Raw genomic sequence first — 14712 nt, forward strand, 5'->3', positions numbered from 1 at the left:
CTGTACTTAATGCTTTTAGAGGTGTTGTGAGTCAGCATTTATACGCAGAGCAGCTGAAGATTCAATTACTTCCAGTTTGTCTAGAAAATTACAGAAGTGTGTGTGCAGGGAAGAATAGAAATATTTCGGTTTTGAGGAGGCTGATAATGGAATAGTAAAACAATATAACAAGACCTTTTTTTTCTCCACAGATATTGTGAAGCAAAGCACCACTAAGTTAAAGTAAGTTATTGTTTTTCATATGTAAATATCTGTTAAAATATATGTATATATGTTTGATATTGCAATTGTGTTATTATAGTTTTTCTGTGTTTTGGAAGACTTTGACATTATTGATATCAATATATACAGTAACTTTCATATCATTGCCCACCACTATTTAACACACATTTTCAACACATTTATTTATTGTATTTTAGGGTATACATTTCATATGGTGCACACACATATCCTGCCAATTTGTTAAAACATTTAGTAACTGCTTGTAGGCTCTGCACATGGGTGTGAGTTTGAGAGCTGTCGGCCATCTTGGAGAAGGGCGACAGCCTGGAACCAAGATGGCCACCGTTTGCACAGCCACCTAGTTTAATTGAGTGATTGATTGATTCATTGTGTAATTGAATGAGTGATTGAAAAAGTGTGGAATGTAGACAGGTGGTGATAGAATTATTGAAGTCAATTACCCCAGGCCACACCCTATAAAAGACAATTAAATATGTGTTTGTGGGCAGTACGTGGAGAGAGAAGACGGAGATTAATTGAGAGAAACATTTCTTCTGCCTTTTATACCATGTGACCAGGGGTTGATCATCAATTAATCATTCAATCACCACCTGGCCACACAACACTTGTCCAATCACTCAATCAATTACACAATTAATCAGTCAATTACTCAATTAAACTAGGCTGCTGTGCACAACGGTGGCCATCTTGGTTCCAGGCTGTCCCTTCACCAAGATGGTCTACAGTCACCAAACTCGCAGCCACCCACACACACCCACACATGCATCCATGTGCAAAGCCCATGCTCAGTCACGCTGCTATTTAACAATTCAATGAAATACAATACAATACATTGATCTACAGCACCTTTAATTTGCAAGCATCTCAAGGTAATTTTACAAACAGGTTGCAAACTACTACAGAGCCCTGTAAAATAAGTTTTAAGCCTAGATTTAAAAATCTAACCCTATATAACAAACTTTTACTTATCCAGTAGATTCAACATCCTAGAGCAGAGCAGCTGGATGCCCAGCCACTACAAGACTCTTGCAGGTAATATCTTGGGGCAGTAGGTGTCAATAGACGTCAATAGGCAACCAGGAGCAAAACTGGCTAAGTGATCAGGACCAAGGCTATTTCGAACCCTGACCTTTATAGTTATGAGAATCACAACTAGTTGCCATTTGGTTAAAAAAGAAAAGAAAAATTAGCTTGGAAGACATAATGAAATGCCAAATTACTTTGTAGGATAATACATGCTCTGACTGTGTCTATAACAGTGTTATTATGCAATCACATGCATGTTTTCATGTCAAGCAGTGCCAATAAAAGGCAAGCGTTCCTTTACTTGAAAGTTAAATAGAATTGAATACGTCATGTGTAGGGTCTCTCTGCAGTTTGGCAAAGTGTTCTATACACTACATATGAACTTATTATAAATTACAAAAAATAAGATTGTACTCAGGAACTATTATTAAACATAAAATGTTCTATGCACTGGATGACATTAATACACAGGATAAGATGTACTTGAATTTTGACAAATCTTTTACAATGATTGGTTGGTTTCTGATAAGTGATTTATAATGTCTTTCATATTGACCAAGAGGTTAATGTTTACTAGCTTTGGCTGTTTACTACCAGGAATTTCATGTGACACTGCTGACTGCTGGGAAATATGGTAGAGTCAATCTTATCAATATTCCAGTAAATTTGGACTAGGGGTTAGGTTGGAAAAACAAATGTATGTAGTACCATCACCACAGAGACTCCATTTTACCAATGATGAGAAAGGGTGATAAGAGACAGGGATGTAGTCAGCAAACTTAGCAAGGTCAAGTAGATACCAGAGATGGTCTCGAGACCTGAACCAAATTTTGAGGTCTTGATCTCAGTCTCGGCACGTCCGGTCTTGGTCTTGAGCTCGGTCTTGGCACGTCTAGTCTTGGTCTTGATCTTGGTCTCGGCACTTCCGGTCTTGACAATACTCTCGATTATCTTATATTCTAATATATTCTGGTCTCGGCCTTGGTCTTGGTCTCAACATATCTGGTCTCGGTCTCAGTCTCAACATATCTAGTCTTGGTCTCTGTCTCAGCATATCTGGTCTCGGTCTCGGTCTCAACATATCCAGGCTCTGCCTTGGTCTTGGACTCGGTATTTTGTTAGACACTGCACAAGTGGTGAGGTTCCAGGGCCCAAATCAGTTATACACATAGTTGTACATAGTGAGTGTGAAGTGTCAGTAAGCATGAGAGAAAGGCCTCTGGCAAATAACCCAGGCACATTATCTTCTCTGCTGGTGCATGTCTGCTAGTATCTTGGGAATTCCCTAAGTTTGATTAATTTACTTGTTTTGCTGGCACTATTTTTTGTTTTTGTTTATATAGTCCCAGTGACACAAAAACATATTCATACTGATTTATAAAAATGTATATTATTCATGTGGTGCTAAAATAATCAGTTTTGTTTTACAACATGAATGAATGTAGCAGTTTAGTGTACAGTGCACTGTCTAGCCAGACCTGCCAGGTCTCTCTTCATTTAAGAAATGTTGGCTCTCAGTTTTTACTGCCTCACTCCTAAAAGATAGCAAGACAATGGATTTTAATTGTAGTTGCTTATCTCAAAATTGAAAAACTCACTTATTTAGATGAACATCTGTGCTGTACAACATTGTACAGTAGTTTTGATTTCTTTGTTTTTATTTCTGGCAAGGTCATTTAATTTTAGATGCAGGTTCATTTTCTTATAATTAAAGTAAACCCTGTAATGGATCTCCTCCTAGCAGCTGATGATTTAATAATACAGTACTGACATCCACATAAGGCACGTACAGAACTCGCCTCTTGACTGGAGAACATGTTTTTTTGTTGATTGGGAAGATGTTTGCCCTTGCCTTTCCACTGAATTCAATCAGATGAGATGCCAATTTATTACAACCCACAGCATTTTATGTTTTGTTTTGTTTTCTGATTGCTCATTGTGGCCCTACACCATGTTGGCAGAAAAGGGTGTTTTGATGATTTCTTGACATAACCGAACACTAGATGAAAGTAATCTTTCCAGGTTTTGCTGTGTAATAAAAGCTTTTGTGGTCACTTTTTTTTCTTAATTGATATAAATTCCTGTTAATGTTACTATTTGCATTCAAATTATGCCATTTCATTTTATTCCAATTGTCTACATACAATCAAGACATGCGACTTCAAACAGGGTGCAATGATAATGTTTCTAAATCCTTGGTTTCAAAATACAAAACAACTTGGTCTAGAAGCATTTCTGGTTTGTCTAAATCATTACTATATTCAATTTATATTAAATAATTATTTTAATGTTTTATTTAGAACTGTTAATAATAACAGTACTCACTGAAACCAAGGTCACTTTTTCAGTGAGTTCCCAGTTAGGAGGCGGCACATTTCAATAGCTCCAAACGACATACAAAAAAGAAAGACAACAAGCAGACATATCAGTAATACATTGGCAGTTATCTAAGAGCTTCAGTGAACATATCTAGACAAATCCTTAGGAAACTCAAACAAGTTTACATTCAATATTAACCTAAGGTAGTTCATTCTACCTAAAATGACCTGACATTAATTTCTATATTTTGTATATTATCAATGGCTTCAATACCAAACAATTTTCATCTGTATGGACTACCCTGCTTGAATAGATACAGTACAGTAAGTATATGTGTTCCCATAACCAATCTTTCCTTCTTTGCAGTTGAAGCAATTATTATGTAGGAGGTACATTTGAAAATGAAACAAAATGAACATACTCATTTAGGGTTGCTGAATGTTTCTTATTTTTGTACCATTTAAATAGGTCAATGCTCAAATGTTTGAGTAGTATGCTTAGATGTGCATGTGTTTATATGCATTTTAGTAGTTACCATACTGTTGTAATGTAATGTACATATATCTTATCAATGGGGGCTGTTATACTTGGACAGAGGCGTATGGAACTTCAACCATGTATGAACATTAATAGCATAAAGCATAATATCCAAGTATAAGGCCATGCACCTCTTAGTGATAATATCTGGGTCATTTAAGAGCAAACAAAAACAGTACCTACATAATTAACGCCTTTACACCAAGATGCCCAAACTGCAGGGTTTTGGCATTAATTTCTTTTTGCGTCCTGCTATCTTAATGCTGTATGAAGTCAATCCACTGTTTTGCATAAGCTCATCACAAGTCGGGTGCAATTTACATAAATCTATTGATTCAACTGATGAATTGCCATTTGCTATGATTTTGATTTTACTGTAGGAGATATCTTCCACTTTTCACTTGACAACCCTTCACTGCTTGTGGTTCATGAGGTCAAGTGCATCATCTGTTCGAGTCAGGGGGAGGGGCTTACAAAATGTGTAACCATCACTAAACTAGGCCTGTTTCTTGATTTCAGTAAACATGTAGCCATATGTAATAATAATAATAATAATAATAATAATAATAATAATAATAATTATATATATATATATATATATATATATATATATATATATATATATATATACACACACACACACAGAAACATTGAAAATGGCTTGCAAATAAAGTTATTTTTGTTTATTATTTTAAACCAGATACATTCTTTCAAACCACTATATCCATTAATACACACAAAAACAGAATTATCTTTCAAAGAACAGAAAACAAATAAAACATATTCCTAAAGCACTTATATCTTTAAGTAGTGTAAACTGAGCAGACTCGGGGATCATTGTAGCAAGCATGTCCTAATAATGAAGAAATATGGGACTGTAACTCGGTTAGCACCTCAGTACCAGTGGTCTCAACTGGCTTGTACATGTAGTACAGTAAATAGTGTCCTAATGGAGTGGGTATAGGCAGAATAAACATGTTACATGTCAGTATGATGCAGATATATCACAGGCAGCTAGAAGGAAGTGTGCAGATTTCAGTCCTTCTGATGTGGGTTAAGTCTGTCTTACTGTTAGAATCAGATTTTACAAGCTGAAAAGCAGTCAGGTTTTAAAATGGCCTAAAAGGTTACATACAAACATAGCACACATTACCCCTTTTGATATACATACACAAAAAAGATTACTGTTTTTTTTTTTTTTGTGTGACAAACAGCTGACCAAATACCTCTTTGACTAACTGCAAATTATTACACAGCTTTGAAATCAAACTGACAATCAGCTGCAGTAAAAAAAAAAGCGCTTAATACAATTACTGGTTAACAGTATCATCTGCATATTGTAATCAAAAATTGCATTCCTTTTGATTTTCAACAACACAAAGCCTTCATTAAATCATTTGCTTTATGTGATAAAGGGATACAAACATAATCACATTAAGAGGTGTACCATCAACTTGATATAATACTTTAGTATCTATCGACCCTTTATGAAATGTGCAAAAGGTGGTTATCTACAATATGCTACATTGGTCAACTTCTAATAAGACATAACAAAATATCTATATGATATGTCATGTACTCAGTGATAGTTTTTAGCCAAAGTTATAGGTATAGTCATCCCAACTGAATAAATGTGTAATGATCATGAATTCAAACAATACCGGCTCTAACTATACATACTAGTATAAAAAGGCAGACGGTGTAGTTTTGCCTATGTTAAATCCATAGTTTAAGTCAGAGGAGGGGTCTTGCTGAGTTTCATTATATACTGTATTTGGCTCCCTCTAGGCGTCAGTGGGGTACTCTGCCCTGAAACTGACGTTTGCTTTCTCTGCAGGCATGTATGACACACGTATAAAACTGAGGCTTAAATAAACAGTATGTAACAATTTTTTTTTAATTAATGATATAAAAAAATAGAGAGTGTTATAGTTTGATACTACTGTAGGTTTAGCTGCCTTTACCCATTCTTTTAATATTTAATAGTACATATACATTACAAAGATAACTTATATACTCTTTTTGAGTGTAGTATATTTCTTGACATTTGCCAAAAAAAAAAAAAAATAATAGAAAGTGATACAGAGACAGCATCCTTTTTTTATGTTTGGTTTAATTTGTTTGTCAAGACCAGTGCAGCTGTGGATCAATACATGCAATAGAAGACTGCATGTTGCCTTTATTGCTTGCAGGAATAATGACTATGGGAAGGTAAAATCAACCAGAAACAGTTATCACCAGGCAAATAAGACATCCAGCTACATTCGTCATTTTAGCACTAGTGACTTGGCAGCAGTGTTTAAGGTATTCAAAGATTAAAAACAGAAAGATTTTGCAGTAGTCCTTTGCAGTTTTTCCCATGGTCATTGTCACCTTTCTTTACAATGATATGCTTTGCCATGCTTTATTACACTGTGCTATGCGTTTACTATGGTAAACTATTATAAGGGAATTCAGGGCTGTCAATTAGTTACACTATCAGGGAAACACTGGAGGTAAAGTGAATTAATGTAAAAATAGCAAATTATACAAAACATGATAGACATAGGCAATCTCTGACCTATGTGTAGCGTTAGGTTGTAGATTGAATTGAACACTGCATAACGGAAACGGTAGCAGGTGGCCAAAGTTTACAACAAGATGAGATTCACACCTAACCACTTTAAAGACAATCTGTTTCACTGATCCCTATGTCAAAGGATGCAGTCTCCTTTCTAATCCACTACAGGTTATAAATACTGTACATTCCTGCTGGTAATCTATTTGGGGATGGGAGGTTAGTTAGTGGCTAGAGCTTGGTGTATAAACACAGAAGTAGAGAGTAGTAATTATTGACTTCAGAGTCAAGTTTCCCCAGTAATACTCATGGGTTTACCACTTCATTGCCAGCCAGCAGTGGTCATGATTAAAACTGACTCCTACAGATATGATCTATGGCACCTGATGAACAAAACTGTTTGCACTAAAAAACAAAACAAATGGACTGTCCACGAAACAGCAAGGCAAAAAATTATCAAAGATCCCACCCAAGCATATTTTTTTTAAATAATTTCTTTGTACAGTGCAAAATGCTCAGTTGGTCAACAGTTAAAAGCTATGTTTACAGCTATGGCCAAACGTTTTGCAACACCCTATAGAAGTTTGCATCATAAAGTCGAATGAAACCAGCTGAATGATGTTATGTTAACATATTGAATTACATACCACTTTGTAGTTTTCCATATACTTTGCGGAAAACTGACAAATTGAAAAATGTGGCATTCGAATTCTAACATGAAATACTGTACTACTATTATGGCTTCCGGTAGAATTTGTAGTTTTTTTTTTTTTGATTACATGATGTTAAATAAAATATCTAAATTATGTTCACACACACATAAATGTATGTATTTTATGTCTCAATCCTAAAATTCTAGGTGATGCAAAACTTTTGGACATAGCTGTAAAGTATCTGTATATGTCTTTATAGTTATTTTAATATATGCAATGTACAGTGATACATTACATATGTAATAATATTACAGTATTTACAAATGCTATTTGAATACATAATATACATGAATATTCTATGACAAAAAAGTATTTGTTCTAAGTAATACATTTTTTTAATTCCTATGCTGTTACAGCCCCTCATATACGGTGTATGTATATTCAAGAGTGGAAAAAATGTTAGCTGTATAAAGTAAATCAGTGATGCTTTACACTATTAATTAAAGCTGTAACCACATGGGTGTGCTGTAAACCTGATGCAAGTCTCAAATGGGTCTAGGTGGTGGCACAGTTTTTTTTTTCCTATAGTGGTCATTGCATCTAGGGGGCAACAAGCAATGGTGTTACTGTGATGACTGGAAATTGACAGAACAGATGAGAATGAGAAAAAAATACTTTTATAATTTAACCCATTTTTATACAATGTGCAAGCTGACAGGTTTTTTGTATGGTTTCTAAACAGTGCAACAATAAACTTACCTCTTTATGACGTTTATAAGCAGTCACAATCTTTTTTTTAAATGATTTATTTAGTACTGTTTTGTGTGAAACAACAAACATAATAATAATACAAATAATCTTTTTGGCTTGTTGAAAACATTCCAAATGAGAAGAAACACTGTTTAAAAGCCACACAAATGTGATTTATTTTCACACACACACACACGTTTGTTTATAGTGTTTATGAGGACTTCTCATTGACTCTCACTATATTTTAATTTACTATTCCTAACTCCAGTCAAACTAAACTCCACACAGGGTGAAAGTCAACAACAAACAAAATATTTGGGCACTATTAGTTTGTTTTAAAACTCAATAATGACTGTTTAATATCTGTTTAAACACTACAAGAACTTGGCCTGTGTCCTCATAAGGTAGGTTTTGTCAGACTTGCCTTCCTTGTGGAGACTTTTTTGACCCATCAAGCACAATAAAACCTACACACACACACACACACAAATACAGATGTCCTTACAAGGTATCGTTCATAACAAACTCCCTTCATCTAAAATAAAAACAACCGCAAGACCCCAAATTCCCCAAACTTGATATATCAAAAACACCAGTCAACACAGTAAACAATCAGAATTCATGCTGCTAGTCAGATTATTATTATAGGAAGCTAGTATGGACACACCTTTACTGTCATTTCATTTCTGTGTGGATAGATAATATCGGCATGTAATTGATGGCAAACAGTAGAGAGAGAGCTCAAGTATGATCTTGCTATGTATTAAAACATACTGTGAAACAGTGTAACAGTCCACAGCTTTTTGTGCCAACCAGGACCTAGCTATGTATATTTAAGCCTATATAACTTTACAGTGCTAGTAAAATTATTCTGTGTGTATTAAACAAAACAACATTCTACAAAATTATAATTTCTATTGAAGAGCCAGCATTAACTCTCTTTTCTTTACAAAGCGTGTGTCTTAAAAGTAGCAGGTTGTATATTTACAGGTCTCTGGTGGCATGACAGCTGTTTGAGTCTGTTGAAATCTTATATAAAACAAAAAGCGATTGGTTGACTAGTAGGACTTGGTTGAAACAAAATTAAACAAAAGATGGTTGTACAATGTTTTTTTTTTTAAATAAAAAAAATCAGGCCTATGGATTTCTGCTAGACATGATATAAAGATTGACAGAAATATTAGCTTAAAAGTTCAAGAAGGGAACTAGGCAGATCCTAAGGTGACTAGTCCGTCACTTCAAGCAAACAGAATTACAGACTTGTGATCGCTGCTATTATAAACGTAAACACCTTTTCTTCATCTTATCAGATTTAATATTGTATTAAAAATGTAAAACATGTTGTTACCTTACTCTTAGGTTTTCAAGTTTGCTACTCCTTTCCCCCCTCAGAAAAGTCTAGCTTATACTTTTTGTATTTTGTAAAATACAACACCTTGGCTTGGGCGACACACCCGAAGTTTGTAACAAGGTTTGTGTTTTAAAAAATGAGCTAAAAAAAATAATTCTGGAAGACATTTTGCTTCTGCTTGTGTAACTGGAAGACTGTGGGGAGTAGCTCCTTTACCCCACAATACACAGCAGGCTGAAACACTGAACACTGATTGTGTTTACACAGGTGATCTAAGGCCACACCATTCTTCGAAATCCAAGTGGTATAACCTGCAGATGAGGGAAAAAACAAGAAGCATAAGCAATGATGGTGAATATATATGAATTGCTTAATTTTTCTTTACTTGTGTGTCATGAATTCAGAAAGTGGGAAGTGCTATGCAGGAATAATGCAATACCACCTTGTTAATGTTTTAAACTAATAAAGTGGCTACACACTAATTACTTGGTGTAAATCCATCCGGCATGGCCAATGCTTTTAAGAATTGAGAACCAAGCAAAGCAACTGGTTGATTCTCTCAGAATACTGTGTGATTTGCTCTACCTGTGACTATTCTTTTAAACAGATTTACCTCTTGTGTTTAAAGGCACTTTAACTCCCAACTCCAGACCCTGAGAGTGCAGGCGTTTCATTGACAATCTCCTCCTCTTCTGTCCACCCCCCGAGACGGAGCTGGGAGAGACCAGAGAGGCTCTCAGGTTGGCTAGATTGTGACAAAAACCCTGTGCATAAAAAAGAGAAGAGTTGACAACATTTTCTTTCAAAAAACTTAACGTAACATAATGCTTCTCTCTGTATCTCAACAAACATCAGATCCACATTCGATATCTTCCCAGATTAAAAAAAAATCTAATTTACCTACATTATTCTGGCTTTCTTTCCCTCTTCTGTATTAAAATACCTTCTTAGCTCTATCTCACTGTCAAAGCAAAAGCAAATAAGCTCCTCTTTTTTAATTTAATATGAGTTTAATAATAATAAAAAAGAAACATTTTGAAATATCTTTTTAGCTCATCGCATAAAAGGTTTTCCCTTCTAACTCACCTGAAAATCAACCATATAATCTCTCTCTCCCTCTCTCCTTTGTGTTAAATATTGACAATGCAAGGTAAAAGCAAACTGTATCTTCTATTTTCATTGTATTTAATTTTTTTTTACAATTTTTTTTAAACAATATGAACACCAATTATGAGTTTATGCATTTTGGTAGCTCACAGTGCCTCCTTTTGATCAGAAATTAGATTACTACCCAGCATTATTTTTTCTCTTCAGTAATAATAGTATAAAAGACTTCCGCTCACTGCAGGATTCTCACCATGTAGCAAGACTTTTAGTGTTGACTAGTCCAGTCTTTAATATATTTGTATTTCTTGAAAGGGGAATATCTGTTCATTTTGACAAAACTAGAACCAAACAATTAAGCCATATTATTCAAAGTCTCTTAAGCTCTTTTGAGTTGTTTGTTTTCCTCAGTTTTGTAATTTTTTTTTCTTTGAACAAAAAAAAATAGTTAATTAAAAGACTGGAGGAATTGCTTTGAAGATAAGTCAGTTTGAAACATATTGATTCTGATATTGTAGAACTTGAGCAAACAGAAAAGGTAACAGGCTATTTTGGAACTGAAGACATTTAATGGAGTAATAGAGGAATACAAAGGGGTAAAGTGCAGGGATTTATTAGGAAATAGAACATGGGTATGTTATATATATACGTTTATTGGGGTCTACTGGGTGTAGTATCTCCCTGACCTGGGTTGCTTTGGAGGTCTCCTAGTGGGACTGAAGCCTGCCACTGTCCAGATACCTGCTGAGGAAGAGAGCTCTGTTGGTGAACCTGGTGAAAATAAAGCAATGAAACCATTAGCATCAATACACAAACATGCAATACCCTCACCTAACCTAAACCTGCCTTAGATGCTTTCTAGCCACTATGAACTAAGCCACCCTTCTGCTACTGATTGCAGCAGTGTACGAATGCCACCGGTACGCTTAAACATTTTTTGTGGTTTTGGAAAATGATTTTACAAAAAAACAAAAAGTTTCCTATATATTTCTGACATGGGCTTGTGAGGTAAGAACACATTTGTACAACCAGATGGGGTAACTGCAGCTTAAAAAAAAAAAAAACAATGCAGTGCAATTTATGACCCTCAAAAAACAATTCCCTTCCAAAAAGCATACATTTCCCAACTTAGCAACGGTACACGGCTTCTATGGAAATGACAGGTCACAAGTTATATATACTAACAACTCAGATTTGCTGCTATTGCTCACCTCATGCATGTAGATGGCGTGGAGGCTCATTTCAGCCGATGCAAATTCTGACAGCAGAGCAGAGCGATTGATACTCCGGATTCGGGAGTCACTTCTGACAAATAAAAACAACAATACCAAAGTAAGCCAGTGGCCCAGCTGAGACATGAATTATTAGCATTAATTCTCAACTGACATGTTTAACCCAATTTGTTGACTATCAATTGTAAATATCAATAGTCAAACTCTGTTATCGTCATCAAGCCAATGGTCCTTTTTTACTCACTAGACAAAAACAATTGATATTATCAAGTAGCAGAGGCCCAGGTAGGGAAGTCTCGACCTGGACATATCAGACTCCTGACCAGTATCACTAGAGTGCAACGAGGCAAACTATCCCCAGACAGTTTTTCTTCCTAACCCAGTGGGAGTGCAGAAGGACAAAGGAAAAAGAGCTCTTTGTGGGTCATCAGCCAATAAATCGGCAACTTGATGCATGCGGGATTCACACCACACTTACATGACTCGCCTTGCTCTCCAACTAGTAATACTTTTACTTGGTGAGTCACTGGGGTATCCAATTCAAAACAGGAATACAATATACAAGATCAATAGAAACACATATGGAGCTTGTATTTTCTACATGGCTGATGTTTTCACAGTGTAAAAAACTGTATGGGGTACCTCTCCTCTATGACGGTCCTGTCACTGCGGTACATGGGGTTCTCAGGGTAGGTGGAAGGCAGCAGGATGTGGGAACGGGTCCGGCTGGGTTGCTGGGAGGTGGAGAGAGATGCCAGGACACTGGCCGCGGCAGAAGCAGTGGTGCTGGGCTGGACGAAGCGCCGGTCCCTCCCTGGCAGCCCTGAGGCAGTGAGGACTGGGTGGGCAATGACACTGGCCAGCAGGTTATCAGGCTGGAGAAACAGAGAAACACAGGAACACACATTGACTTTCCACATACAGGTTCTTTCTTGGTAGTTTTAAATCATAAATAAAACATATTTTGTCAGCAATTCTGATATGCACTGCTATTCACCTACCTGTTGTGAAAGAATATTTTGCAATGTTGGCTAAATAACATTTGGGGCTAGAGGTTCCTTTCACCTCTGGAGCCCCAAATGGACATGAGTCCATACTAAAAATGTATTTACACAGTTTCTGCTTGAGAGAGGCACATGAGTGAGGAGGTGTTTGGGTCAGGTCAACACAGTGTCTGACTAGCCATTGAAATTGTCCCTCATCTGTCATGAGCACTAAATTCACAAGCAGGCAGTCCTATCTCCATTAGCAGCCATGCAAGGCACTCACTGCGGTTCCAGACTCATTGGAGAGTAGTGAGGAGAAAAGTGGGGCCTCCGACAGGATGTGCTGGGCAGGAGGGGCGCCAGCGGCATCATGATGCACCTTCTCCTTCAGGTGACTGATAAAGAAGGAGCTTTCTTGGGGGGGATGCCAGCGTGGGTTCTTGATGGTGAAGTGCATCAGCGACAGCTCTGTCTTGCCATTCTCAGCCTGCTGATACACTGAGGCTTCTGTCTGCCCCTCCGACAGCCACTGTGGGAAACAACAGATATAGTTCAATTAAACCACAGGATCAAAACATTATGTTAAAGTGCAAGAAGCATCAAATAACATATTTATTTGTTCACTTCTCTATATATGTATTTTCTTGTCATTTAACTTGTTTTGAGCAAAAACACTAGGGAAATGTGATTGTAGCAACTACTGAGATATGTAGCTTGTTTTTTTAAGGAAATGTAGAGGTTGCATATTGTAGCGACACATATTTAAACATCTACCTCCACTTTTTATGTATTGTGATTTGTGCCTTACATCAGGGGTTCCCAAAGTTTTTTACCCGAGGCCCAACTGTTGCATTAGGCAATGCAGCCCACTATTAGCACTCTTTGGGAAAATGTCAAATTAAAAACATTTCATATGTTTAAACCTGTAACATTATAAATAAACCGAATCTAAACTGTCCTTTATTCATTTGAATAAATATTGTGAAAGATGGAAATCACATAGAATATGCACTGAGTGAAAATTAAAAAATGACACACTTTAATTTTAGTAAATAAAATAAAATTGCAAAAACTAAACAGATGTTTTTATCAAACCTTTAAATTAGGCACCTTTGTATAACTGAACATTTTGGAAATGCAGTTATTTTTCTTGCTCATCAAAACACAAAAGAAGTGCATATGTCTTATTATTTCCATTCATAAATAACCGAACAGGAATCGCTTTGAGTAAAACCAGTACAATGTGCACAAAAACATAACTTAAATCCTAATTTCTGAACACTGTAACTAAAACGTCCAGCCGTTACCTCTCACTCTGAACTGTCATGCACAATAAAGATGAAATACAGAAGGAAACAAGAGCCTTGCAGAAGTTACTTTTTTCGCTTTACTCTGTGCAACCAAATACAACTTGCAAAATGACATTCAGTTGGCTTGCAACACCCCTTCCCCCCCAAAAAAATAAAAATAAAAAAAATCGGAGCGCAGCTGTGCCACTTAACCAAAAAAAAAACTTATGAAAATAAATCCATCTGCAGCAAAATTTGAAAGTCAAAAAACTTTTTTATTATTATTTTCCAACAAAACATATTCTAGCTTTATTTTAAGATGACTGTGAACGAGCCAGTAATCAAACATTTTAATAAATCAATTACCGTTATGTAACAAGATTTATGAGTTTGATTAATAACTTGATTTAGTTAATATTGAAACATATATCAAAGTGCTCAATATTTTAAATGTTAATAGCTAATTAGTCACTAAAACGTATTCATCATAGGCATCAATTGAATTTTTAAATGAATGTTATCAAGTACAAAAGTTAGTATGAAAACGTTTCTACAAAAGAAAAAACCCATTCCAGCACCTCAAAACTGAGCTCATGGTACAAATGCATTCAAACTCCTATTGTTCTTTATACTTTGCAAAACTTATTCTTTGGTAGTGGATTCGA

The 14712-nt window shown here is 35.8% G+C and overlaps 1 protein-coding gene across 1 annotated transcript in view; it reads right to left on the reverse strand.

The window, feature by feature from the left end:
• Positions 1 to 4782: 4782 nt before the first annotated feature.
• LOC117400696 (autophagy-related protein 9A-like) overlaps positions 4783 to 14712 on the reverse strand; it is a 36935-nt gene continuing 27005 nt past the window's right edge. The window contains exons 10-15 of the mRNA XM_059022989.1: positions 13042 to 13287; positions 12415 to 12647; positions 11752 to 11845; positions 11227 to 11311; positions 10050 to 10200; positions 4783 to 9747 (exon numbers count right to left, since the gene is read on the reverse strand). Of these exons, the coding sequence (XP_058878972.1) occupies positions 10070 to 10200; positions 11227 to 11311; positions 11752 to 11845; positions 12415 to 12647; positions 13042 to 13287 (789 nt within the window). The 3' untranslated portion in view covers positions 4783 to 9747; positions 10050 to 10069. The remainder of the gene's footprint in view (positions 9748 to 10049; positions 10201 to 11226; positions 11312 to 11751; positions 11846 to 12414; positions 12648 to 13041; positions 13288 to 14712) is intronic.

This window comes from Acipenser ruthenus, chromosome 4, assembly GCF_902713425.1.
Source record: "Acipenser ruthenus chromosome 4, fAciRut3.2 maternal haplotype, whole genome shotgun sequence".
NCBI lineage: Eukaryota > Metazoa > Chordata > Actinopteri > Acipenseriformes > Acipenseridae > Acipenser > Acipenser ruthenus.